Source organism: Mustela putorius, unplaced genomic scaffold (assembly GCF_011764305.1).
Source record: "Mustela putorius furo isolate JIRA1106 unplaced genomic scaffold, ASM1176430v1.1 tig00003845_pilon_pilon_pilon, whole genome shotgun sequence".
Lineage (NCBI taxonomy): Eukaryota > Metazoa > Chordata > Mammalia > Carnivora > Mustelidae > Mustela > Mustela putorius.
The window spans coordinates 86,506,940-86,534,021 of record NW_025421998.1 but is presented as its reverse complement, the minus strand read 5'-3'; the positions used below and the strand labels follow the sequence as shown (position 1 = coordinate 86,534,021).

At 44.0% G+C, this 27,082-nt stretch overlaps 1 protein-coding gene across 1 annotated transcript in view; it reads left to right on the top strand.

Annotated features, from left to right (window-relative positions):
* Positions 1 to 27,082, top strand: part of PLXNA4 (plexin A4) — a 416,899-nt gene that overhangs the window by 267,243 nt on the left and 122,574 nt on the right. Inside the window, exon 4 of the mRNA XM_045062995.1 lies at positions 1,895 to 2,026. Within this exon, the coding sequence (XP_044918930.1) occupies positions 1,895 to 2,026 (132 nt within the window). The remainder of the gene's footprint in view (positions 1 to 1,894; positions 2,027 to 27,082) is intronic.

The window sequence follows — 27,082 nt, the reverse complement described above, 5'->3', positions numbered from 1 at the left end:
GTGAAGAGCAATCTCTCTTCCCTGATCACAAAACACTGTCTGTCCCTGCTTTGCCCTGGGTACATATGTTGATTGACTTGGGCCTGTTTTCTTTAATCATTGTGGCAACAGAGTGAGATAAAACGGAATTGCTCCTGCCCATCAGGAGCACCTCCTGCCCCCAGGGAAGCAGGGGGTGGGTCCAGTCTTGCCTCTAAGGTGGCAGAGGGTGGAACAGATGCTGGAGAGACCATGTATGTCAGGACAAATGACCACTAACCCCACAGGACTGAGAGGGTTACACCAATAAGGAATTACATGCAAAACCATTTCCTAGTGCCTGACATCTAGGAAGGGCTTAAAAGTCGTGCTTTAGAGGAAAACAAACAGAGCCTGGAACAAACCTAAAAGCAAACACATAAACTGCAAAATAACCTAGTGTCGGAGTTCAGTGAATTCAGCAGAAACGGGAGGCAGCAGACTTTTCAGATGAATTGATGTCATCTGTTGGTATTAATGTGGTGTCCCTTCTGTAATTTATTTTATCTGAATAACTTCTCTTCTCGTTGATATCATGAGGGGTTAAAAATTGAATAGTAAAAATTACAAGTAAGAGGAATGCATAATGGGAATATATGGAATATAACTTTTTTCTTTAGTTTTATTACTGAAACCTCTAAAATTACACTGTGGGTACCTTACAGAGTCTTATACAAGGGGCATCTAATCAAGTTTGGTGACCCCCTAGCTATTGCCTTTCTCTGTGTCCCTCTGGATATTTGGTTCTGACTTCGGTGGGTGGCATTATAAGTACTGGGCAGTGATTCTGTCGAACCTATGAGCCCAGACTTGCAATGATTCTGATTCTAGAGACCTGGGCCAGCACCCCAGGTCAACTGAGCACCATGCAGCATTGAGAAACCCCCATCTTTCTAGAATTGGTCCTCCACTATGGGGGGGTGTGGGCAAAAGTCTCTCCTGGTTGTCTCCACGTTGTCCAAATAGTTCTAGAAAGGCCGGCGAATGGACCAGGGGTGATCTACTCTGCTAAGTGTTCTTAGAAGTTTGGAGATGACTCATGCCCAACATGCATTTTCTTGGAATGCTCACGTCCCCTTCCCTGGGGACATGAATAGAACCTCCAGGAGGTTTGAAGACCTACATCTACTCCTAAGGCTGAAGCAGAAACTAATAGTTAATGGCCAGAATGAGCCCACTCAGTGTGAAACTTCTGGGATTGACTCCTTGCCTGGTTCCCCCTCAAAGGTGTGGCAATGATAACTGGGTAGCCATCTCGAAGAATCAGCCTACATTCTTTTTTTTTTTTTTAAAGATTTTATTTATTTGACAGAGAGAGATCACAAGTAGGCAGAGAGGCAAGCAGAGAGAGAGAGAGAGAGAGAGAGGAGGAAGCAGGCTCCCTCCCTAGCAGAGAGCCCGATGCAGGACTTGATCCCAGGACCCTGAGATCATGACCTGAGGTGAAGGCAGAGGCTTAACCCATTGAGCCACCCAGGCAGCCCCAAGAATCAGCCTACATTCTTACATCCACTTATTTTCTGAGAACAAACCTAGCAAATAATATTGCCTTTCTGTTACACGATGGCCCTCTGATCTGAAGCAGCTTCAGTTACCCATGGTTCACCCAATCCCCAGCCACTGCTCCCCAATACCAACCCCATCCTCTTCTCTGAAGACTTTGCGGAGCCTGGTTTGGTCTTCTGCCTTCCCTTCTCTCTGCCTTTCCCAGCCGGAGGTCCCTGGGAGGCTTCTCTTCAGGGCCCGGGCTCAGCATCATGGAGGCAGAGCTCGATGCCTCTTCCTTAGCTGTTGGGAGGGTCTCTGGGCTGAAGCTGAACTATGGGCAGTATAGGATCTGAACTCATATCATCTCTCCTCTCCCTCTTCTCCGCAGATACGGGTGGATGGGCCCAGGGGCAACGCGCTCCAGTATGAGACGGTGCAGGTGGTAGAGCCCGGCCCAGTCCTCCGGGATATGGCCTTCTCCAAGGACCACGAGCAGCTCTACATCATGTCAGAAAGGCAGGTAAGGCTCTTGGGCTCTGTTAGACATTTGTCTTGTGCTAAGTACTATCCTGTGGCTTAGTAGAAACCTACAGGAGGCCAGCTGCAGAGAGGGCATTGGATTTTTTCCGCTCAGTGTGTATCTTTTTGGTTATATTGCTTGGGGACTGAGGTTGAGTGCACTGAAAGGCAGAAAAAAACATTTAAAATACCAAAACATCTGGGAATCTAGAACAAATCCACTAACTTCACAGTGATGGGTGAGTATAGATTCAAGGCCAGCATTCACTGTCTTTTGAAGAAACATGGTACAAATGCCCAAGTTTTTTATCCAGATTTTCCTACAGAAAGTATCATCTCCTACCAAGGTCACCCTCTTAGACCCTGGGGGTCTTTGGTGGACAAGGATTTGTTGCCCAAACATCTTAGTTGAGGGAACATCATAGAATAGTTCTAAATGGATGGAGATTCCAAACACGGGTCTCTGTCCGTGAAATGAGATGATACAGCATGTGTTCTGAACCTTTGTATGTACCTATAACTCTAGCACAAAGTTCTGGCAAATTCCATGAGGCCAAGCCGGCAGAACAAGAGGGTGCAGGGATTACTGTTAACTGATACTGAGTAGGAAGTAGCAAAGTTGGGCTTGTTTCTGTAACTCAGCTGAGTACTAAGTAAGTTCTTCAAGGGTCCTTGGCCTAGACCAGGACTGATGCATCTACAGCAGGCAAAGGTATACATATCACCTTGAAAATTCTACATATTTAAGAGTATGTCTTGGAGGGCCCTAATTCACAGCCCAGATTGTTCCGCCACGGCAAGACACGCCCATCTCAAGAGTGGATTAGCACCGCCATGCCTTCCCCCTCTCCTCTCTGTGTGGGGTGGGTCATTCCCAGGAGCTGTCCCTCCAGTCCATAAATATGTATGTGACACAGGCAGCAGCCATGAGGGGCAGATCCCATCTCTTATTCATCTTCATTAGCGAGGCCTGAACTCCCCAGAGGACCTTGCCGACAGAGTCTGGATTGTTCCGCCTGTCCCCTCTCTGCATAGGGAAGGAGATGAATACCACATTATGCCGCCCCCAGGGCTTGTGCATTATGCGTTGGCAGCCCACAGCAGCTCCACCCTCCCTAAGAGCATGAAGACATCTTCTCTTGGTGTGGGACTCCCCACCCAGCCACACTGGGACCCATTGTGGTGCCTTCATTGAGGCTGCCCTGGTTTGGGGATTGCCTGATGTGGGGCTGACTGAGGAACGTTTGACCCCAGGAGCCAGGATAGGGTCTGAGGCAGCTCCTTTGCTCTCCTTTCTTGCACTTTCTCAATGGAGCCCACACTCCCCACTCCCTGCCTACTTTTGAGGCTCTAGACATGGAGGGGAAGTAGCTTTCCTTGGTAGAATGACTCCTTTGGAGAAGACCCATTGCTTCCACAAAGCATGACCTATTTTAGGATTTCTTACCTTACCTGAAAACCAGGATCTCTCAACCTGGGACTTTATTTAAGAACTTGCAAAGATGGAAAATATAAGCCATAGGGAGCCCCCTCTGATAACAGAGATGGGATTCTGAGCTCCTTGTCCTCTGCATTCTGCTCACCCAAGAGAGGTCCATGGTCAGTACCTACCCAGGCTTGGAGAATGAGGCATGATGGGAGCTCTGGATTGTAGGAAAAGAAAGGAAGGCAAGAATGGATGGGGCCAGGGCATTCATCCTCTCTGGGGCTGCTCTTCACTGAGATGGAGGGCAACCTGCTATCAAAATAAAGTCCAAAGGCCCCTGATAGCTGGCCCAACACTGGTCTCCAGAGGGTTTGCCCATTCTCTGTGGGGAGTGGTGGTATAGCACAATGGTTAAGTGCACAGGCTTTGGTGTCAGAATGTCCCAGCATGAACCTTAGCTTCACCATGTACTAAGCATGATCTCAGGCAAGTTCCTTAACCTCTTTAAGATTTAAGGTTCTCAACTGCTGCATAGAAGTAATAATAACATCCCACAGTGTCCCAAGGATCAAATGACATAACACATGTAACAGGCATGAAGCAAACCTGGCACGGAGTAAGGGCTTGGTAAATGGAGGCTCTTATTCTCATGACATTGCAACAAGATGTCTGGACATTGGCCATATTTGAAATCAGGCAGGTGGTGGCATCAAGATTCTGGGTGACCTCTCAGGTATGGAGCTTAAACAGTTCAGGTCAAAACTGAGTTGGCCCGGGAGCAGGGATTCAGTCCCAGTGGAAAGCCTATCAAGAACCCACAGGCTGCCTTGTTGGCTGAGCATACCAAGTAGAGCTGGGGCCAAGGGCAGCTCGGTAAATGCACTAGGGATATTCCTGCCACTGTCAGCCGGTGGGTTGGTGTCAGGCATGCTGTGTCAGGATGCTTTGCCGGGTGGAATCTACAGGTTGGTCTCTGTATGGCCAGCTGTGATGTGGGCTCTGCCTGGAGGACACCTCCCTTTCTCATCTGGCGAATTTTGCCTTGTCCTTCAAAATTGAGCTGTGCTGTCCCCATCTACAATGAGTGATTGCTGACGTCTGCTTAGACACCTCTTTGGTCATGCTTCTCACCCAGGGCTGGCTTTCTCTCCTTGTCTTTCTCTCCTATCAGACTGTCAGCAACTTGGGGGCAGCCCTATGTCTTCTTCGTCTGTCTAAATCTCACCTAATGGGCCTTTGACAATTATTTGATGAATGAATGAATGAATTATTGATTGTATCCCATTGTCATCACGGACCCAGAATTGGAAAAGAGGGACTGATACAAATTCCATTTCACGTTTCTTAATTCCCAAGTTCAAACTTACATATAATTACAAGACTACCCTTCAGGCAAAGGAAGTATCTCTCAAACTTTGGTCATCTGTTCATCCCTGCTATAACTTTTACCCTGTCCTGAGCTATTTTTTGCTTTGTGTTTTTATTTAAGTAAACCTACTTAACCTAAATAACCTACTTTAAACCTGCTTAAGCTTAAATAGCCTACTTTAACTATCTCTTAAATCGAACTATTATAGATCTGATGTGCCAGTCATACATACCTAATTGTGATATTGTGGCTTATAAGAAGAACATACATTTGGTCTTCATGCCCATTTCTGCCACTGGGCTACCAGAACTCTTGGAATTTCCTGAGTGATGAGAGCAATGGAGAATCTTTTATTTATAATATTTGGTTTTTTTGTCCTCAGTTCCTGAAGTCTTCAGGAGCCATAAAAGTGAAATGGGTGTCTTGTTGTTTGTAATAAGCTCCTTCCAACCACGGCTGAATTTATGTTAATTAGGTGACTTTTGGAAATCCCCTAAAGAAGGGGGGAGGAGTTGTTGGTTGTCAGGGGAGCCAGTCATGTGATTAGAGGGTCGGAAAATGTAAGGATGGTGTAACTAGTAGAGGCAAAGAATGGAGTGAGGTGTGTGTGTGCGTTTGTGTGTGTGTGTGTGTACATGTGTATGCAGACCAATGTTATGTATTTCCTGGCTCTGTGACCACAGACAAGTTACTAACCCTCTTGGTACCTTATTTCTTCATTCAATATGAACAAATATTGAGCACCTGCTGTGAGTCAGCCACTCTCCAGATACTGGAGATTCAGTGGGGGATGAGATAGACAAAATCCCTGGCCTAATAGTGCTTATATTTTAGGTAGAGACTCAGACCACGAATGAGTCAATGAACGAATGCTGAATGTCAGGGGATGGTGAATGCAATGAGAAACTTAACAGACTCCAGGGGAATAAGGTGGTGGCCGGGAACATGGTGGGGAATGCTCTTTTCAAGAAGGTGTCAGAGAAAGCCTCCCAAGAAGGGAACCGTCCAGCAGAAAGAAGGATAAGGCCAAGTGGCAGGACGCAGCTGGGGACAAATCCTCCTCCAGGGAGAAGGAACGGCTAGCTCAGAGGCCACGGGAGGCAAACCCATACTCGGTGTTGCCGGGGATCCAGAAGGACTGCGTGGAACGGGGAGTGGACGGTGATAGGTGAGGCCCTGGGAGAGATGCCGCATACCTCAGTTTGTGGTCTGTGAAATGGGAAAGTAGTAAACGGCACCGCTCTCCTAGGGCACTGATGAAGACCAAATGAGATAATGCCTGCGGAAAGAGCTTGGCTCGGCATAGAGAACTGAGGGAACTTCCAACCTACCATGATTTTTGCAAGTTGAATAATTCCAACCCAGGATATTATTTCCTCTATTAGGAGTATGCGAATTCCTCTTTATATCTAACCCAGCGAGGCTTTCACTTTCCATATACACTTCTCCTCGGTGTGTCGGAGTGAGTGTATAGCTGGATATCTCCATAGAATGCATCCGTGCATGTGTGTGTGTGAGTTCATGTGCTTGTGCATGTGTGTGTTCATTTGTGTGCATGTTTCTCTGTGTATGTGTGTGCGTGTGTGTGCATGTGTGTGTTTCTGTGTGTGCACGCACATGTGTGTTCATGTGTGCAAGTGTATGTGCACACACACACACACACACACACACACACCTCCTCCTGCGTCTGTCCCTGCCCACATGTCTTGCATCGGCCTCCTTCCTGCTCTGTACGGATCTGCATGTATGTACACGGTGTGTATTTACTACAACTCCCGTGCTCCCAAGGGAATGTCCATACACACCGCAGCTGCTGTGATAAAAACCTGCCAGAGCGAGGGGAGGGAAGTGAGAAAAAATGTCAGTGAGGCAGATGAATGAGGAGATGAGGCGGCAGAGCTGAGCTGTCCTCGGAGGCCCTGGAGCAGCCTCCCACCGGGGAAGAAGCAGCTGTCCCCCACGCAAGGCTAGTGTCCTCGCTAGGCCCCGGAGCAAGTGGCAGATTCAGCATCTCGGCCGCTTCACGCAGCCGCCCTCCCCTGCCTGGAAGCCAGAGACCTCAAACACCCGCTTCTGCTCTGGAGGTGCACGTGCGCTGTGTCTGGGCCGAAGCCATCCTTCATGGCATTTGTGGTTTCACTGACTCCTGTGACAGTGGGTCTTCCAGGGGACACTCCCACGAGCTAGTGACACTCAGTCCTAGCTGTGATCCTGGACAAGATACCTGTGGGGGCTGAGGACCTGGGTCTGGAGGTGGGTCCACCTGCTGCTTGGAGTTCCTCGGAAGGCAGGGCCAGCTGGGGCAGCTCTGCGTGGCTCCTTCCAGCATAAGCCAGCAGCCAAGTGGCGAGGGCCTTCTTGCTTTGTAAACCACTACCCCGGCCTACCCAGTGATTCATGCATTCACTGAACATATGTTCCCTAAGCATCTGCCAGGGGCCAGGAGCTCGCTATCCTCGGCCTTAGGGACCCAAGTGTCAAGTAGGGGCTTGCAGTTTTCGCAAGAGGACATAGCAAAGAAGCAGCCATCATCCCGGATAAATCACATAGTATGTTTTGGGACGAAAGGAAATGGGTCTGAAGACCTCGTCAAAGCAAGAGAGTTGTCGTTTCCAGCAGTGGTCAGTGAAGTCTTCCCAGAGTGGCACAGGGACAAACAGAGGAGGATTGTTAACCTGTTCCTTTCCTTGTTCTTCAGGTTTCTCTTTAAGCTCCGTGCTCGGGGTTGTGAGGCAGAGCTGGTCCAGTGCACCTGTTGGGATGGGACTGGTGAGAGGGTCCCTTTGTGACTGGGATTCTTACCATGTTGACATTTGCCCGGGGAAGTTCGGTTCGAAGGGACGGTGGTACTGTGGTCCAAGCCAGGTTCACGCCACTTGGGGCTGGGATCCCGAACTCTATGGAGCCTCTGCTGGGACCCGCTGTGTGATGGGGGACCAATACTGTTTCTTTGGGCCTCAGTGTCCCTCCCATCCCCAGCCTGCCTCCCAGGGGGGTTCTGAGGGCAGCCCATGTGAAGTCTGGCAATCTCAGGCTTCTGCACACCCCGTCTCACATAAGTACAGCTGCGGAGTTGGTTTCTGTCCCCACTGGGCTCCTGTGAGAACGATTCTGATCCTCTGGCCTCTGGATCCAGGGAAAGCCTCTCCTGAGGTCTGCTTGAGATGACAGGACCATCTGGTGTCATTCTTCCCACCCCTGCAGGGGACAGGGCTGTATGCTACCATTTGTGTCTGGATGGCTGACACTGTGACAAGCCCATTTGGACGTTTGCTCCCGGCACCCAGACCGGGCTGTTCTGATAGCTCCTGGGAGAGGGAACTTGAAGCAGGGCCCTAAGAGTGAATGGCAGGAAACTGAGCTGTCTCAGACACTCGAAAAAAGAGGAAGGCTGTTGCGGTGTTTCAACTGAGGTCACTCAGACAGAAGCCTTCCCATTTGTCTGGAGCTGGTCCAGAAGGTTCCAGCGTGCCCTCACTGAAATGCTCCCACTTCTCACTTCCTTCCCTGTAAGGCAGAACATCTCCATTTTACTGTCGCAGTACTGGAGGGACCCAGCCTCCTACACTCCCCCAGGTGTTGGGACCCTGGCTTCCCCCTTAGCATCACAAAACCCCAGAACTGGAAAAGCCTTCAAGACTTGTTGGGGACACCTCTCTCCTGCAGCCTCTTCTCCTGAGGAGCCAACCAAAACCCAGTGAATGGCTTGGTGGCATCACAAGGCACGGTGGCCAGGGAGCCAAGTGAACACTCTGTCAGTTCCTCCGGTGATGTTTTCTGTAGCCCCTCTTCTCATGAGGGACATGGAACTCTCTGTGGGGGCAAGAGACAATCTTTATCTTCTGGTCCTGTCCGTGGAAAACATACACCTGACTCCTTAGGTTCCAAAATGAGCCTGAGAAGGCAAAAGGGCTCGCTAAGGGTTGAGGACTGAATGGGGGCGACAGTAGGAGCCCAGAACTGCCCTGTAGCCCCGTGGATGCCTTGGCTTAATCTGCCTTAGTTCCAGCCTAGTGGAGGTTGGGACAAGAGCCATCTTACAACATCTATCCTGAGCCTCTTGAGGTACATGAGGCCCCAGACACAGTCAACCCACCCCATAGAAAGAGTAGGCAGGGGAGCCCCCTCCTTTTCCAACAGACATGCTTCCAAGTGGTCACTCACGTAGGCATAAAATCTCTAACACCTGAATGTGATTGAGTCCAGTCACCTCCCCAGGAGAGAAAATGACAGTGACCTGGCATTTCTCAGATGGGGTGACGCAAAGGCTAAAATGTATGCAGGAGGGAGCGCACAGGGTGGTCCCAAGTAGGCCATGAACTTGGGTTTCCATCCAGACCCTTTGCCCACTCACCAGCCCTGCTCCCGGACCAAATCTCTCATGCAGGTGGCACTTCGATTTCTTCATGTGTCAAATGCAAATGATAATGACCACCTTTCAGGGCTTTTAGGATGAAAGGTGAGCTATGTCAAGGGCCTAGCATGTAGTAGGCTTTCAGGAACTTGTGGGAGCTCTCTCCATCATTATCATCACTATTATTCCCACTTTGGTAGCTGAAGGCTGGTTGAGCTCTGGGCACCAGCTCCCCAGGACAGCCTGTCACACATGCCCCCTGTCCATTTGGAAGCCCCTCGGACAATACTAAGCCTGAGCTTTCCCTTTATGCTTGCCGGTGCTGCCCTCCAGGAGACTGAAGAGCCAGGAGCCCGTCCACCCCAGTTACCAGAGCTGGGCAGCCTCTGTGGGGCTGAGTGGGTTTTCCTCTGTACTCTACTTCTGCTGCAGGGAAGGAGTTTTAGTGTGCTTGAGCTGAGACCCACTGGACTTGAGGTTATCACAGACTGGGCACCTGGACTCCCTTCTGGCTCCTCATTCATCAGGACTCCTAGAGCAGACAGGGAATGGCTGGTTTCCCTGCCCTCATCTCTGAACACTGGAAGAGCTAGTATATAGAGGTAGGGCAGCAGGGGATGGGGGACGGGGTGGTGCAGGAGGAGGACTAGGAGAGGCCAGGGGCAGGTGATTAGGGAAACGCCTTGGCAGCTCCTAATCCTGATCTCCATTAACCATCTGTCTCCAGCAATTGCCTTGACAGTCACATCACCTCTCCGCTCCGTGTCTGCATCCCGAGACTGTTGGGGCACTCAAAGTGCCATTTTAAGGACAACTACCTGTAATATCCCACTTAGCAACATGCGAGGGGAATCCAACAGCATGGGCAAACAAGGCCAGGGGCTGCTGCCTCTCTGCCCCCTTCCGGGTCCTTCTTCCCACCATGTGTGCTTAGCAAGTGCCCACTGCATGCCCTCCCAGCCCAGGCGGTGCCACAGCATAGAATCAAAAAGAGCAGAAGGAAGGCACTGTTCTGGGAGTCTCTGTGAGGGCTAAGCTGGGAGCAGACTCCAGCCTGCAGCCTGAAGGACACAGTCTCCTCGTGCACTTGGGCGTGTATCATGGGGACTCTGATCTAAAGGCCAGAGCTCTTGGGGTATTTCCCAAGACGGTTCTCAATTCTGCGGGTACCACTCAGCTCCCATCTCCCCTTAGCTAGGGCGGGTGTGGACAGAAACTGACTCCCACCACCCTAGCCCACTCCCCTCTCCTCTAGGGACAGGACCTGAATGGAAGTGGCTCAGTTCGGTGAGACTGATTGGCTGGTGCTTGAGTTCTGTTGAAAGAGAGGCTGGGAATATCAGATACTTAAGCGAACTGTGTTCTCAGTTTGAATATTGATGAGACATTTTCAAAAGTAAATAGATGCATGTTAATTTGTGCCATTGTTCAAGATGACTAGTTGGCATTAGTGATGCCACAGGACTTTACCAAATGCAATATAAGCATAAAAGGAAAAATTACGAATGGCAGAATTGTATCTGATCCGAGTCCCTTAAGTGCATTTCAGATATTTTGCATGAACAATGGAGACATGAATTTGAAACTGACTCAAAGACAATGCCATCATTTCAAGGAAATGCATAATGGTTGAGGGTGAGGCTATCTGGATATTTATTTAAAGTCATGCACAACAGAGAAGCAAGTGTAGAAATAGGTATGTCTTCCTTAGGAAGGATTCCAAGCGGGTGCTGAAGTTTACCGGGTTCCCTGCGGGATGATTTAAAGGAAGGTCAGAGCAGCAGCTGGAACCCCCAGCCCTCCTTTTTGGTTCTGGCTCTGCCACTTTCTACCTATAGGACCCTGGGCTAATGATTTAATCTCTGGATACCTTCAGTTTCTCAACAGGAACACCTGTAAGTGCCCACCGCCTGGGTGGTTACAATGAGTAAACTAGAAAGTGTATTTAAGCGCAGTGCCTGGCATAAAACGAGGGCTCAATAAATCTTAGCTTTAGCTTTCCTCTTTATTGTCTTCAGTATGCTGGTCTAGTAGAAAGGCGTTTGCATTTTATTTTTTAAAATTGCGCCCATCCTGGGGCGCCTGGGTGGCTCAGTGGGTTAAAGCCTCTGCCTTCGGCTCAGGTCATGATCCCAGGGTCCTGGGATCGAGCCCCGAATCAGGCTCTCTGTTCAGCGGGGAGCCTGCTTCCCCTCCTCTCTCTCTCTGCCTGCCTCTCTGCCTTCTTGTGATCTCTGTCTGTCAAATAAATAAATAAAATCTTTTAAAAAAATAATTTTGCCCATCCTATTTTTCCTTCCGTCATTCATAAACTCGCTTCCGTCTCCTCCGAGGCACGTCAGACCCTGGTGCGGGGTGGCCTGGGCGGCAGAGAACAGAGCAGGTGGCCTCCATTGGCCACAACTCCCCTCTTCTGCCGCCCCACAGCCTGGGTCCACAGCTCTCGGCTGGAGCTGTGGTCACTGACTGTGCCCAGATGGCTTCCTCGACACACTGTCTCTAGCAGGAGTCACGACTTACACCAGAGTTTACCTGCAGGGGGCTAGGAAAGGCCCCTGGAGGGAAAGTCCTACTGTCCCGAGGCCACCTTCATCCACAAGGCTTGGAGAGAAATACTAGTCTCATTAACGTGAAGGTGTCTCAGGTCATAAGCAATAGACATGAGGCATGAAGGAGGCCTCCCACCTGTCCCTTTGCCTCATGATGGCTTTAAGCACCAATTAGTTGAGGATTACCCAACTATTCTTCTCAGAATCAAAGTTCGGCAGGACATTTCTTTCTTTCTTTCTTTCTTTCTTTTTTAAGTTTTCTTTGGTCAAATATATTTGGAGAAATCTGAGTTAAGCAGATATCTTAGAACATTTGGTGTGCTGATGAGTATTAGAAGTCTCCAAGCTCATGGGAACACACAATTTGCTTTACCGGAAGTTCCCAGAGCAGCTGGTGGAGTGTGGATCCTTCACTGGGAAAGAGACTTCACTTCGATCTTTGCCACCTCTTCTGGTCTCCTCCCCCTGCTCGCTGCTGGTGATCTGCCTAGCTCTAGCCTCACCTTGGCCTCTCTTCTTTTGTGCTGTTTCATCTCCAGGCATGGGCTGAATTCTGTCTCGACTCTCCTGAGGTCAGGGAAGGCGGGTTCTTTGGATCCGAGTCTCAAGTTTACACTTGGACCTCAGGCTACTTTTCTTCCCTTGCTGCTCACTGACCTCTGGCTTGCTGGGGGCTCACTTGGATTCCCTCCTCTATCCCAGGTGCCTAGAACCCTCTTCAGCTCTGAATTTAGCCCTGGCCTTAATTGACAACTCATTGTCTTTCTCTGAAAGCCACCATTTTTATTAAAATTATTAAAATCCTGCTTCTCACCTACTGTTGCCATTCAAAGTTATACATCTGGGATTGACCGAATTAATGTATCCTATCATTTTACATCTGCTCAGATGGTTCTTAATTGAGGGGTCATTGTTTATTTTCAGATATTTATTACTCTATCTTCAACAATTAAATAAGTGTTGATAACCTGATATCCCTCAATTCACATGATTTAGAGATTTAGATTTACATTTATTTTTCATTGTTTTGTTCCAGAACACCAAAGACCTAAAACCACAAACTCTAAACCACCGAGCAGCCTTTTTCTTGCCTAGTGTAGTGGCACTAAAGTGCACTTTGATGCAAAGAAGGACAAAGAATGATCCAATGGGACAAAGGAAGAAACCACTTAGCGCTTCTTTTTTATTTTCTATTTAAAACAAGAAATTAGGGGCACCTGGGTGGCTCAGTGGGTTAAAGCCTCTGCCTTCAGCTCAGGTCATGATCCCAGGGTCCTGCGATCGAGCCCCACGTCCGGCTCTCTGCTCCGCAGGGAACCTGCTTTCTCCCCTCTCTCTGCCTGCCTCTCTGCCTGCCTCTCTGCCTACTTGTGATTTCTCTCTCTCTGTCAAATAAATAAAATCTTAAAAAAAAAATAAAACAAAATAAAAAAAATTAGGCTTTACTCATATTTAATATACAGTTGGTACTGGGTACTGTTTACTCTGCCTTGGGCTGTATATCAAACATCCATGTGTCAGAAAAGCATTGAAGTACATGGGAGCTCCACATCTCCCAGCGGTGATACTGGTTTTCTTACTGGCTGATTCAGTTTCAAGATATGACAACAAGTTTGCAGTTTACATGCAACAGATATCAATATTGTAAAATCAACTCTCGAAATAGAATTTTACAATTTGAGATGGAAGTAACCATGAAGATTTTTTGTACGACCCAGAGGTTTGCTGGTTATGGAAACATAATTAAACACTTTTTCTTTTAAAAGAACTGAAATGTTCCACATTCGCTGATCTTTTCAGGTCTGACAAGCAGCTGTCAGAAGTATGTCACTTTGCCGATAACTTTAAAAAATTAAACACTTCATCTCCCCCCTCGATAGAAAGGTAATGCATTAACAAAGTGTTAGAAAGTAACCACTTTCAGGAAGAATTTATAGCATGGGGAGACCATTTTGAAAGAAAGAAAAAAAAGAACGTTTGGAAATATTTTCATCTTTATATGTGATTTTGTTGTTGATAATGAGTAGGTGTGACACTCTAAAAATTTCTATCTAAAAATTTTTAAAACTTGGAGTTTTCTACTTGCCAAACAATCTTCCAAAGGAAGAGTTTCAGAGAGTTTTGACCCATTTTTAAAAAATATATATATAAAAATTCAGCACTTTTCGATTAGTTGAAAGAATAGCTGATTGACATCAGAGAAGATGGAAATCTACCAGCTGAATTTCAACAACAATCTTTGCATAATTGGTGCATGAAACTGAAGAGAAGTACCTTGATTTAGTCAATATAGCCAAAAATGCTCTTTTTGCATTTATGCGTCTATGTGAGGTGTTTTTTCCATCATGACAGCCATGAAAGCAAAGTTTCAAAATAAACTGAACCCTTGACCTCAGAACCCCAAATCCCTAAGTGCTCAGCAAAGACTCTTGTAAATAATGAAGCCAATTCTAACATCAGTCCCACCATTTTTAATAATAATTTTCTTGGAGGCCGTAAAATGTTTGTATCATTCATTAATAAAATAAAATAAACATTAAAATCTTTATTCCATACCTTCATTTCCTAACATTGTGTGTAGTTGATAACACAATGATATTAATAAGTAGAGCATGTATAGTCATTATAAACAAATATGTATATCATAGGTGCATCCTCAAAAAGTTTTTACTATGAGGTACACAATCATCAATACCCTGTAGACACCCACTGGCTACCAGAGTATGTAAATTTGCAGAAGTTTCTTAAGTTGATCTCATTCAATATCTAGTCTTCACTTTCCTATCACCTTTGCAACTCTCTTCTCTGTCTTCACAGCTGTTGTTAAGACGCAGCTTGGACGTCCATAGGACCCTTTGTGTCTTGATGCATCGGTGTGGGTGGTCAGTATGGTCAGTTTCTTTATCTTTGAGTAATTTACCCAACGTCTCCCAGATTTTTCAAAAGTCCGGATCACTGAACAGCAGACAGAACATTCTCTCTGGGAGGGACGGTAAAGAATTTTGAGGTCATGCTGACGGATAAAACATTCTGTAGACAAGCAGATTGCACGATCATGGCTGCGGCCGTACAAGCTGGCAGAGGATATTTTGTATATTGTGTAGTAACTATGGCCAATATGATGGTGGATCTTGAGAACTGTTCTAATAGGCACCAGTCTATCAGTCTAGAGTTAGCCTTTGCTCATTATGTCTCCCATTTCCCATTCATTTTTCCTTTGTCCCATTCCTTCCTTTCTCTCATTTTTTGGTATTCCTCTCACCTTCCTCCTAATTTTTTCTCAGTCTCTTTTCTTACTTTTCTCCACGTTCATCTTCCATTTTCCTGATCGTTGAGGAGGGAGGGAGAGCCGGAATGGGGTCAGGCCTGTGTTTTTCAAACTGCCGGTCATGACACATTAGTGGGTCGAGAAATCAATTTAGTGGGTCATGAAATCAATTTAAAGGGTCATGGCCAGAATTTTTTTTTTTAATGGACTAGAATAAAATCGAAAAGAACAGTGTCCATCAAGCACAGTAAGGATAAGTACTATTTGTGAAACTATATGTGTGTGTGTGTGTGTGTGTGCGCGCGCACCCTGGGTTACATTGTAAAGCGTCTCTTGCCGTGAGTCATGGTCAAAGTGAAAGCCATTGGTCTAGGAATAACATCTTGCATGTACTGGCATTAAGTTTACTTAAGCTTTGGGCATCTAACTCACATTTCAGGCAGTGTTGATGACATCATCTAGCCCTCTGCTGGTTTTTATCCAAGTAGTTTTTCAACGTCAACAATTTGGCAACCACGGCTATTTGCTGACAGTTCAGTGTGGCAGCTGTGGGGTAATGGAAAAGGCATTGGACACAGAGTAAGGCTAACTGGAATCAAGTTCTTGACCCACAAGGTCTTGATTATTGAGTCTTAGTTTTCCCATTTGTGGACCATCAATGCATTCTAACCTGTTATTTCATTACAATTCACGTGGCAATGAATGTATTTCTATAGCTCACTGGGGTGAGAGAAGTGCCCTCATAACCAGAGAGGGACCAGGAGTACCGTCTTCTCCAGGCATTTCCTGGTGGCTCCAAGGGCTGAAAAGATCAACATGGTAGGACACCTATGGTCTATCTGTGGCATTGGAGCACACCACCGCACACCAGTGAGGAAGCACTGTCCGGATGACCATAATGGACTATGTAGGCCTAGAAATCTTGGTTCCTGCAGCTCTGTGGGTAGTCCCCATGCTGACAACATACAAAGATGCCCTCGAGGCGTTTCCTGTTTAGTGATTGTGTTCACCACCTGCAGTTTGCAACAGACGCTGGGTGGTACAGGGTCAGTGCAGTCACGATTAGCCTTTCTTTGCAGTGGCCTCCCCTTGTGTAAAGCCTCAACACTCCAAGTTTCTTTTCTGTCTGTGGAAACTGAGCACAGCTCCTAAATCACCTTACAGTCCTGATATTTCTTAGTTATAAATGTAAACCTGAGTCAAGTCAAGATGAGAAGGGCAGACTCCAATGGTTCTCCAAATGCCATATCCTGCTGCATTTGCCATGTGCACCGAAGGGAATAAAACTAATTACTACTTTCCTAAAGAGCTGAGCATGGGTGGGTATGCCCTTGAAAGTGGCCAGCAGAAATGCTTCCTGCAAAACATTCTCCCCATGCAGCTGCCTGCAGGTCTCTGCCACAGCCTTTGCTGCCCGAGGACCCCTTCCTCGGGCCATTAGCAAAGAGGCTGGTCATTATTAAGTAGCTGGCATTGACGGATGACACAGAGTCTCTTTTGGCCTCTTGTGGGCTGGTGGCAGGCACTTAGTTGACCCCTGGAATTCGGAGTTTATTCTGCCATGAAAACAAGAAAATAAATTAGAGGAATGAACAGAAGCCCCTATGGTTAGACAGTCGTTAGAGACAGCTCAACAGCCTTAGGTGGCTCCCTCCCCAGGGACACACCAGCTGGAACACTCCTATTCACTTGGCTGTCACTCCCAGATTCCTGGTACTGCTCCTGTCTAGGCTAGTGAAATGAGGAAAGAGACTCCTGTTTTTCTCTCTCTTTCCCCCACTCTGGAGCCTTGTGTCTACACAACATCCTGCATATTGGAGAAGATTTAGAAATTCCATGTATGGAAGGGATCCATTCTTTAAACTATGCTTCTATAATAGGTTATATATTCTGAGTACCACAGAAATATTTCTGCGTGGAAAATCACTCTTTGGGGGCACCTGACTGGCTCAGTCAGCAGAGCATGCAACTCTTAATCTCAGGGTCATGAGTTCGAGACCCATGTTGGGTATAGAGATTACTTTAAAACAAAATCTTAAAAAGAAAGAAAGAAAGAAAGAAAAGAACTCTTTTAATATGTTCTGCAGTCGTTTACTTTATCTTTCATAGTTGATTTTTTTAAAGTAAGATTCACTTACTATTAAATGGTCTCCTTTAATTTAATTCAACAAGCACATATTGCTGACCTACTAAAGGAGCTGGTAAGTTACACTACACATCTGATGGACCTCCTGTTTTTGTAAATAAAGTTTTATTGGAACCCAGTCACACCCACTCATTTACGTATGGTCTGTGGCTGATTGGACCACAACAATGAAGCTGAGTGGTAGAGACAAGTCAATATGGCTGTTGCAAAGTCTAGAATAGAAATTACCCAGCCTTTTATAGAAAACAAGGTGGTTCTCCTAACTTATTATGTGTTAAGCTTCAAGGTCAGGGGGAAAAGGGATGGGTACAAAAGAAGTCAGGCAGGATCCTTGTCCTTCAGGAGGTTATCAGTTCATGAGGGGAGAAAAATCTGAAACAAAATTTTAACAGCCAACACTTGCCCGTTTTCTGCTCAGTCACAATGTGTACCCCCCACCCTTGGGTCTCTGCCTCTGCCCTACTATCTGTCCAGGATGCCCTGTTACTCGTGTCACCAGGGAAATCATGTGCGTGCTTCAAACCTGCATTCCGCATGGAGTCATCCACACCCACATCCTCTGCATTGCGAGCTCCTGCTTATGTTTGTCTTGGCAACCCCAGGAGGCCCACATGGCAATTTGTACCATGTAGACACTCAATAAGTATTTGGTGCATTTAAATGAATCCTCACACTGATTTGGGGAAGATGAGAGAAACATGAAATGATCTTCTCTTTAGCAATTTTTTTTTTTTTTAAATCCCCGATGGAGCCTGGGTCAGATGCATGAGACCAATCTCCCTACATCTTTCCTTAGGTGAAGACCTTAGCTTTGACTTTAAGTCAAGTGCCAAGTCCCCCCCCCCCAAAATAATTAAACCATTTTGGTAATTGTCTTCTAAGCAAGTCACGGTTTCTGAAGAATACTTGTACATTTTTATCTTATAGATAAAAAGGGGGCCAAATAACTCATCGTTCTCCAGCTTTCCCACTAAAATCTCCTAAATCCCACTACACAAAAGGACATTTTTTAAAAATCAAAATGAGAACAATAATTTTATGTGACAGGATTATTTATATGGCTTTTCTCCCCATGATGAATCCGTCTAGGGGCTCAGCACCTACCCCAGATGCCAATTCATAAATCAGGAAATGCTATTACCCACTGGCCATAAAAACAGAGCCCACCCCAACACAGAGGACTCATTTCAGAAGCGGCTGCCCCATTTCAGGGCAGAAATGAGTTCAGAAAATCCACCTGGCTGTCCAGAGAGAGAAGAAACGTCTTTTACTTGATAAATCATCAGTCTTTCCTTCCTCTCAATCCCCCTTTCCCCCCTAGAAATGTGTGGAATTAATGGCATGGATATATGCCATTCCACAGAAAAAATAATAACGGGGCTAACTAGATTGAAATGAGGCAAAGGGCAAGCATGAGGATAGCAAGAAGCCTCCAGATTTCCCGTGAAGCCTTTTCTATTAGCTTAAATGCAGTTTGAGAATAAACAGCTTAGCGAAAATTTAGTGGGAGTCCTCCTTTCTGGGCATTCCTCCTGCAGGCACCCATTAAGAACAGGCAGAGAGCCAAGGAAAGGGGTCGGGAAAGGAAGAATCATTGCAAAGAAGCCTGGGAGAGAGTGAGCGGAAGTCTCTGGCTTCGTCTGTGATTCCTCCAGTGCGACTGTGTCCTTCATGTCTATCTCAATAGATATGTGTTGGAATGGGGAGAGCACATGAAGAGTTAAAGGAAAGAGAAGAGAGGAGGGACAATGAGAAGTAAGGTGGCCAGGAAATTCTGCCGGGGGCGGGCATGGTCAGAGTCCCGGCAATAGTGAAGATCCAGCAGTAGACAAAACAGATGATGCCCAGGCATGCATGTAGCTTCATGCTAGGGGGATCAGAATGGACAATAACCAAGTCAGCAAATAAAGAACCAAGAGAATTTCTTCTAGTGGTCAGTGCCGTAGGGGAAGTAAGATGGAGTGACGTGAGAGAAGCTGAAACTGGCGGAAGGGGACAGGTTTGGTCTACAAGGCTCAGGGAGCTCTTGCTGATTAATGACATATGAGCTGGCTACTGAGTATCTATGAAGAAAACATTCTAGACAGAGGGAACTGCAAGTGGCAAGACCCTGAAGTAGGATGCACTTGGCATATTCAAGTAAAAGGATAGTCACCATGACAGAGAAGACAGAAAGAAATGTGAGCCCACACTGATGCATAGGAGACCATTTTGGAAATTTCCAACAGTGCTCGAGTAAGCACTAGGTCCAGGTGCTGGTGACAAATTTTTTTGTCTGATTTACCCAGTATAGCAACAGTCAGGGAGTCATGCAAATTAAAAGGAGAGGGCCCTTATGTCTTTAGCTTATTGATTGGACTGGCCTTTGTTTTGAGCATCTTAGTCTACAAGCACCCCTAGTACAGAAGAGAGATGCTCCTTGGGAAAACAGCAACCATGAAAACTAATAGTTCCATGCTGCTTACTGTTAACGATGACAGAGCTTGAGGTCTTTTTTGTGTTCTGTGTTTTACCAGCTTGATTGAGGTATAATCAATTATCACCAATTTTAAGTGTATGTAAAGTTATGTGGTAGTACTGGAATAGTTCTATCCTGATTGCACTGGTGGTTATGGGAATCTACACCTGTGATACAATGAAACAGAACTATATACATAGTTTACACCAATGTCAGTTTCTTGGTTTTGATATTATCATTTTATAAGATGCAACCATTGGGGGAAACTGGCTGAAGGATACATAGGACCCTCTCTGTACTATCCTTTCAATTTCCCATGAATTTATAACTATTTTAAAGCAAAATGATCTAAAATATAAAAATAAAAAGAAAGAAGGAAAAAATAAAATTGCACTGCAATAATCATTGTTGCAGAGAAGAGCCACCATTGGATACAAAAATCAGTGGGCAAAAGTTTGAAGGAAAATGGGATATTTTCAGTCACAGAATATGTCCTCCAGGTTATTTATTAACTACGTGGGGAAAAATAGTAACTTTACAGTGGAGAAACCACCTTAGCCAAGTGATTGAGGTTAAATTAACATCAGTATCAAGACATATCACTATCATGAACCCCTTGATAGATGCACTGAGAAGGAAACAGTATCACTTCTGTGATATTCTTGCCAAAAATGCAAACCTCACTCTAATTATGTGAAAATCTCAGACAAACCCAAAATGAAAGACATTCTACAAAGTAACTGAGTAGTATTCATGAAAAGTGTCAAAGTCAGGAAGACAAGGAAAGATTGTTACAAATTAGAGGTGACAAAGGAGATATCATACCTAAATGGAATACGAAATCCTGGAATGAATAGGAAATTAAGTAGAAGACCTGGTGACATTAGAATAAGATCTAGAACTTAGCAAATTGTATTGTAGCAATGTTAACTTCCTGGCTTCCATAATTAGGGAACTGTGGGTGAAGGGGATATGGGAACTCTTTTTACTTATTTGAGCAACTTTTTTTTGTTAAGTCTAAAGTTAGTTCAAAATAAATAGTTCTTAAAGTTGGAAAAAAAAGGCATACAGCAATGCAGTCACCCCTATGGTCCTGACATCATTTCTATTACCCCCAAAAGTTCTTTCATGCTCCTTTGCAGTGGATCTTTCCCCACTTGTCCCTCCCCTGGAAATCACTGACCTTCTTTCTATCACAATAGTTTTTGCCTTTTCTGGAGTTCCAAATAAATGGAATCATGCAATATATAGTCTTTGTATCTGGCTTCTTTTACTCCACACGATGTTTTTAAATTCATCCATGTTGTTTGTCCTTCTTATTTGCTGAGCAGTAATCTATGATATGTAGAAAGCTTAGAGAGAGAGAGAGAAACCTTTTATATATGTGTGTGTGTATGTGTGTGTGTATATATACATATATATAGAGAGAGAGAGAAAGAGAGAGAGAGAGAGAAACCTATATATAGAAACCTTTTATATATAGGTAGAATATGTAATATATAAAATATATGTGTAATACATGTATATTTTATAATAAATATATAATATATATGAAAAACCTTTTGTATACATATATATGTGTATGTATATGTGTGTGTAGTACTAAGTATTATATATATGTATGTGTGTATATATACATATATATATATAAACCTTTTGTATACATATATATGTGTATGTATATGTGTGTGTAGTACTAAGTATTATATATATGTATGTGTGTATATATACATATATATATAAAAACCTTTTGTATACATATATATGTGTATGTATATGTGTGTGTAGTACTAAGTATTATATATATGTATGTGTGTATATATATACACACATACATATATATAATGTAGTACCTTAGTTTACCTATTCACCATTGAATGATATTATTTGGGTTGCTTCTGTTGTTGGGTGATTATAAATAAAGCCCCTATGAAGACTGTCATACAAGTTTTTATCTGAGCATAAGTTTTCATTTCTCTTAGGTAAATACTAGGAGTGGGATTTCTAAGTCATATTATAAGAAATGGTTAAATTGTCTTCCAGGCTGGCTGCAATTTGCACTTTTCTCAGCCATGTATGAGAGTCCCAGTATCTCCCCCATCCTCATTCACTTGGCATCATCTGTTTTTCATTCTTGTTGCTTGTGTTTGTATTATGTTTTTTTTTTAGCCAATCACGTAGATATGTAAGGATGTCTCATTGTAGTTTTAATTCATGTTTTCCCACTGATTAATAATAATAAACATCTTTTCATGTGCTTACTTGCCATCTCTATATCTTCTTTAGGGAAGTGTCTGTTCAAATCTTTTACCCTTAAAAAACCAGATTGTTTGTTTCCCTATTATTGAGTTTTGAGAATTATTTGTATATTCTGAAATCTCTTTGTCAGATATATGATTTGCAAATTTTTTCTCCCAGTCTGTGGCAAGTTTGGGGCCCAAACTTATAGAACAGGAAACTGAGACACACACAGGCTAAGCAACCTCCCCGAGATAACACAGTTTATGAGGGTTTACATAGGATTAAACTTCAAGGGTCTGTTCTCTTAGCCACTCTCCAGTACTGCCTCTGTCCCAGGTAGAGACAAAACAGGATAATCAGCATGACCAGTCCTACTTCTGATGGACTTTTCTGCCTGAATAAATGACCCTAGAATGGCCTTTGGAAATCTTATCAGTGGGACTAGCTAGAGGGCTTGATGTCTTTCCATGTGGAACTCTACTATAGAGTGTTTATCTATAAATGGAAGACATGCCTTGGCAGCCTTCCGGATTCCATAAAAATGATCACTCATTAATTAAATTATTTTAACCACATAGAACAATCACTTCTTCAGAGAGTTAAAGGTAAACTCTGCTTTCTAATGATAGCCATTTCCTGAGTTTATTTTAGTCTTCTGTACCTAATTTTTATGGAGTTTGGTTTGGCAGGCCTAATTAGGTATTTCTTCCACTTTTCTGAACGTCAGAGCCTGCCACACACTTCTGCAGAGGATGCAGAAGATGAAGGATTTTTCTGAAACTGGAGGTTCCTCAGGTGGGACTTTTGGGCTCCAATTTCTGCTTAAAATTCCTTTCTTCCTCTTAGATCTGGAACCTGTCTCTTCTTATTTTGAATCCTTATGGTCAGGTGCTATCTAGAATTACAGAATTCTCCCTATTCTATATTTAGAAAACATACATAGGACCTCATAGTCAGACATGGCTATAAAGGGGAAACCCATCCAGGGGGTCCTAGGCTCCTGGTCAGAGCCATAGTCATTCATCTTCACTGATGACAGGAGTCATCTGCCTTCCCTTTCCTTTTTGCCTCGAAACCTGCATTACCATGTCACATGAAAGGACCCCAGTGGAAAACTAAGTATAGATTCTGTTACCCATCAATATAGCTTTCTGTATATACAAGAATCAAGACCTCAGGTAGGAGGAAAAATTGAAAATTAAACATTTGAGTTCACTCAGCCAAGCTGCATACAATTCTCAATGCTGAAATAGCCTATGGTGTTATGATTCCGGCGACAAAGTGACAGGTGATGTGTGTGTGTGCGTGCGCGTGTGTACGCGTGTGTTCAAAAACAACAAGGCATGAAGTAAAGAATCTCAGGTATGAGTTTAGTGTATCGTATTTTCCACTAACTTGAGGTTCCAATACTGCTCCTTTCAGTAATTACAGAAACATAGACATCACTTAGAACAGATGATGTCTGCTCCATGAAGATGTAGATTATATGGGGATGAACTGATCCACTTCTATCTGTAGTAAAACTTGATTATTATCAGTCCAGGTAGGCAAATTCCTTCATTTATTCAACCATTTAGTAAGTACCTACCCAGTATGAGGTTCCGTCCTAGGCAAGAAAGTTATAGAATTAAATAAAATGAATCCCTTCCTTCAAGGAGTTCCTGTAATATTAAAAGTTGGCATGTAAATACATAAATGCAATACAATAAGTTAAGTGTGACAACAGAATTGATTAGATTATAGAGAGGTAACACAGAGAAGTGATTGATGAAGAAGGACTGGAAGAAGGCCACACATGAGCAGAGTTTCAAAGATAAATAAGAGTTTCCTGAGGGAACAAGAGAGGAAAAGGACATTCCAGGCAGAAGGGACAACATTGCAAAGTCAAAGAAAACTTGAATCATAATAATTTGGAAAGCTATGAGGAATTTAATGTCATTAGAACATAAATTGAGGTGGGGGATTAGTGAAAGCTGTAGAATTGTACAGGGATGAGATCATAATTAAAAAGGGGGAAGGGCTGGATTTTAGTCCATAAACAATAGATTCATTGACATGATTTAAGCAGGGGCAAGACCATAAGAGACTTGAATGTCAAACAGATCATTCTGGTGGCAAAATAGTGAACAAATTTTTAAAAATGGGAAAAATATATGTATATATATATATATATACATATATTTTTTTTTTCCTTAGCACGAGGGAGAACCAAGTAAGAAGTTTTTACTATCACTGTGTCAGGTACTTATTTAATTTAATCTTCACAGCAGAGCTACAAAGTCGTTATTTTTATTTCCATTTTACAGATGAGAAATTGAGAGGTGTGTAATTTACCTGAAGTCACCCAGCTGGCAAGGGTTAAAACTGTGATTAGAATGCCTCCAACCGAATTTAAAGCTTCACAAAGGTAGAGGTTTAAGGGATACTAACGAGGTTAAACAGCTTTGTGATAACAGTATGTAGGGGAGTGTATAGGAGGTGAAGGAGTTCAAGATGATTCCTGGAGTTCTCAGTCAGTAGAAATTAATTGTATGATGATGCCATGGGCTCAGACAAGGAAATAAGAAATACAGAAGGAAAACCTTCCCAAACCCTCATATGTTCCCTCTCTTCATAAAAAGTTATCTCTCACCTGTGCTCTGAATCCTACCTTCTTCGAATATACGGAGGATTTTCCGTCTACATTTTTTTATCTTTTATTTCTTCCTGTCTTCTGTTCTTGCACCCCTACCTTCAGTCAAACTCAAGTTTTGTTTTTCTCTTTTTAACTATAGCCTGTTTCTTTCCTTCACCAGCAATACTTCAAGTTTCTGCATTAGATTTCCTACTTTGATTTTTTTACGTCTAAGTCTTTCCTCAACCCTCTGCAATATGGTTTCTCCAATGAAACTACTCTCTTAAAAAGGTAGCCTGTGACTGCCTCTTCACCAAATCCCATGGTCTCTCTTCAGTTCTCATCCTCTTTGACCTCTGCTTGATGGTTACATCCATCATTCCATGGCAGTGATGTTGATCTTAACTCGGCTTCTTCCTGCATGGTAGAATTGTGATCATCAGAAATTCAACACAGATTCCTTCACCATTTTAAAAGGAAATTCAGAAATATAATTCTATGCCAAATAGAAACATAAGCCTTTGGAAACATTTCTTTCATAGCTTTCCCAAATAAACCAACATCCAAGTCATCATTGTGGGGGACATTGTGAGATATGTATCTCTTTTTCCCCAGGTGAAAACATTTTCCTCTTCCCTATATATTCATTTGATGCAGCATGGAGGTTTTATCGTGATAGTCTTGGTTTTAAGACTCCAAAATGAGTAACCGAGTGTATCAGTTAAGATAGGATAGGGTAGAATAGGATAAGCTTCAAAATTTCAAAGACTTAACACGTAACATTTTATTTCTCATTCATTCAACGTTAACTGTCAGTTCAGCAGTTCTCTAGGGAAGATGCTTCCCCAAATGAGAACTCAGGGATAGAGGCTGATTCCATCTTGCCTCTGCTATATCAGACATGGTCTATATCATTGTTGCTATGGAGGAAAGGGAGAGCTAAATGGTTATACATCTTAAATGCTTTGGCACAACGGTCATACCTATCACTCTTACCACATCCTCCCTGGCCAGAATTTGTCACCTGGTCTCACTTAACTGCAGGGGGACTGGGAATCTCAGTTTCTGTGTGCCTATCAAGGAAAGAAGAAGCCGAAACAAATGTGCACTATTCATTTTTATCATATTGAAAAGAAAGGTTCAAAGAATAGTCTCCCATTATCTTGCATAAAATTCCACCCTCTAGCTATGAGACAAGTACTCTTTTCGCTTTACATTGGTTATGTATTGTTGAGCTGCAACTCTACCCAGAACTGGGGGGGTGGGGGGAGGAAGTGTTAATTCGTATCATGGAAACATTTCAAATGATAAGATCAGAAGTTCAATGTTTCAGCACCAGAACGTGAGGACAGCTCCCCCCACATCCTAAATGATTGTGCCTGGATGTCAGGTTTTCTTAACAGTACTGATTTCCTGAATTTTTATATAGGTATAGACATATTCACAGCCAAATAATGCAATTAAAACCCTCCTTACTTTCATTCTTCTATCCTACAAATTTGAGCAACTTCTTTGATAAGCATGAACAGACCATCAAAATGCCATTCTTTCTAAGTGTTTGGTTGTTAAGTCCATCTACATTTTAAGTGACAACTTTCACTCTCTGCACTCATGAGGCTACACTGCCTTTTACCCTAATGAAACTGCCAAGTAATTTTGGAGCCATGGGGAGAAAGTCTGGCTCTAGCCCCCAGGGGATATATTGAAAAACTTGGTTCTTGCTGACCTCAATCAGTCTATAATTTCTAGATGTTTTTTACCTATCATCTGTGAATCTGTCCTTCTTTTCCAGTTCTTATTTGGAAACCCTCCCCCTGGTATATATAACTGAAGGAGTCACAAGCACAGAAATTACTGATGAAAGCAATTCACATGTGGCAGCTCCCTCCATACATGGTATGGAAATTAATAAACATTTATTTTATGGCAAGATAATAACAAAGCTGTAGGTAGAGATATGTCCTCATTTCTCTGCATATACATATCTCTTTACACATGGTTTTTCTCTCCAAGTAAGCATTTAGGAAGATGAGTTCAGCTCTTAGAAAACCTAAGGATGAACAGAATGGATTTCTGAACATGCTGGTATTCTCGATTATTCCTGTCAACCCCTCAAGCACGTTTCTTTGTCATTCCCATTAAAGGTGTGGGCCTCAGCACTGACTTTCCATAATGTGCTAAGGACAGCTCCTGCTACCCTCTGCAGGTTCCCCTATTTGCCTCATTCCTTTCTTTTCTTTCTAGTAATAGAAATATCAGACATCCCAGCAGTGTGTCCCTGTTCATCCAAACCTGGCAGCATCTCAGGGAAGAGGACACCAAGATAAAGCCAATCTCTCAGAAAAAAAAAAAAATTAAAATAAAATCATTAAGGGGACATGTTTTTTGGAAGGGCAACAGTTGACAGAAAAATGTCCTTGGGGGGGCAGAAACAGGTATCAGAGTCACATCACTGGGTTAGCTTTTTGTTATTTCTACATCAGAACTGTATCTGCACCTCAGATCTTGCTGGCTTTTCCAGACACATCTAACCTGTCATCAGAACACTGCCCAGTTCTGAGGCAGAGTTGACGTGGCATTCCATTCTGCTCTAGGCATTAGCAGCAGAGTCTTTCCACTCCTTTCCCATCTC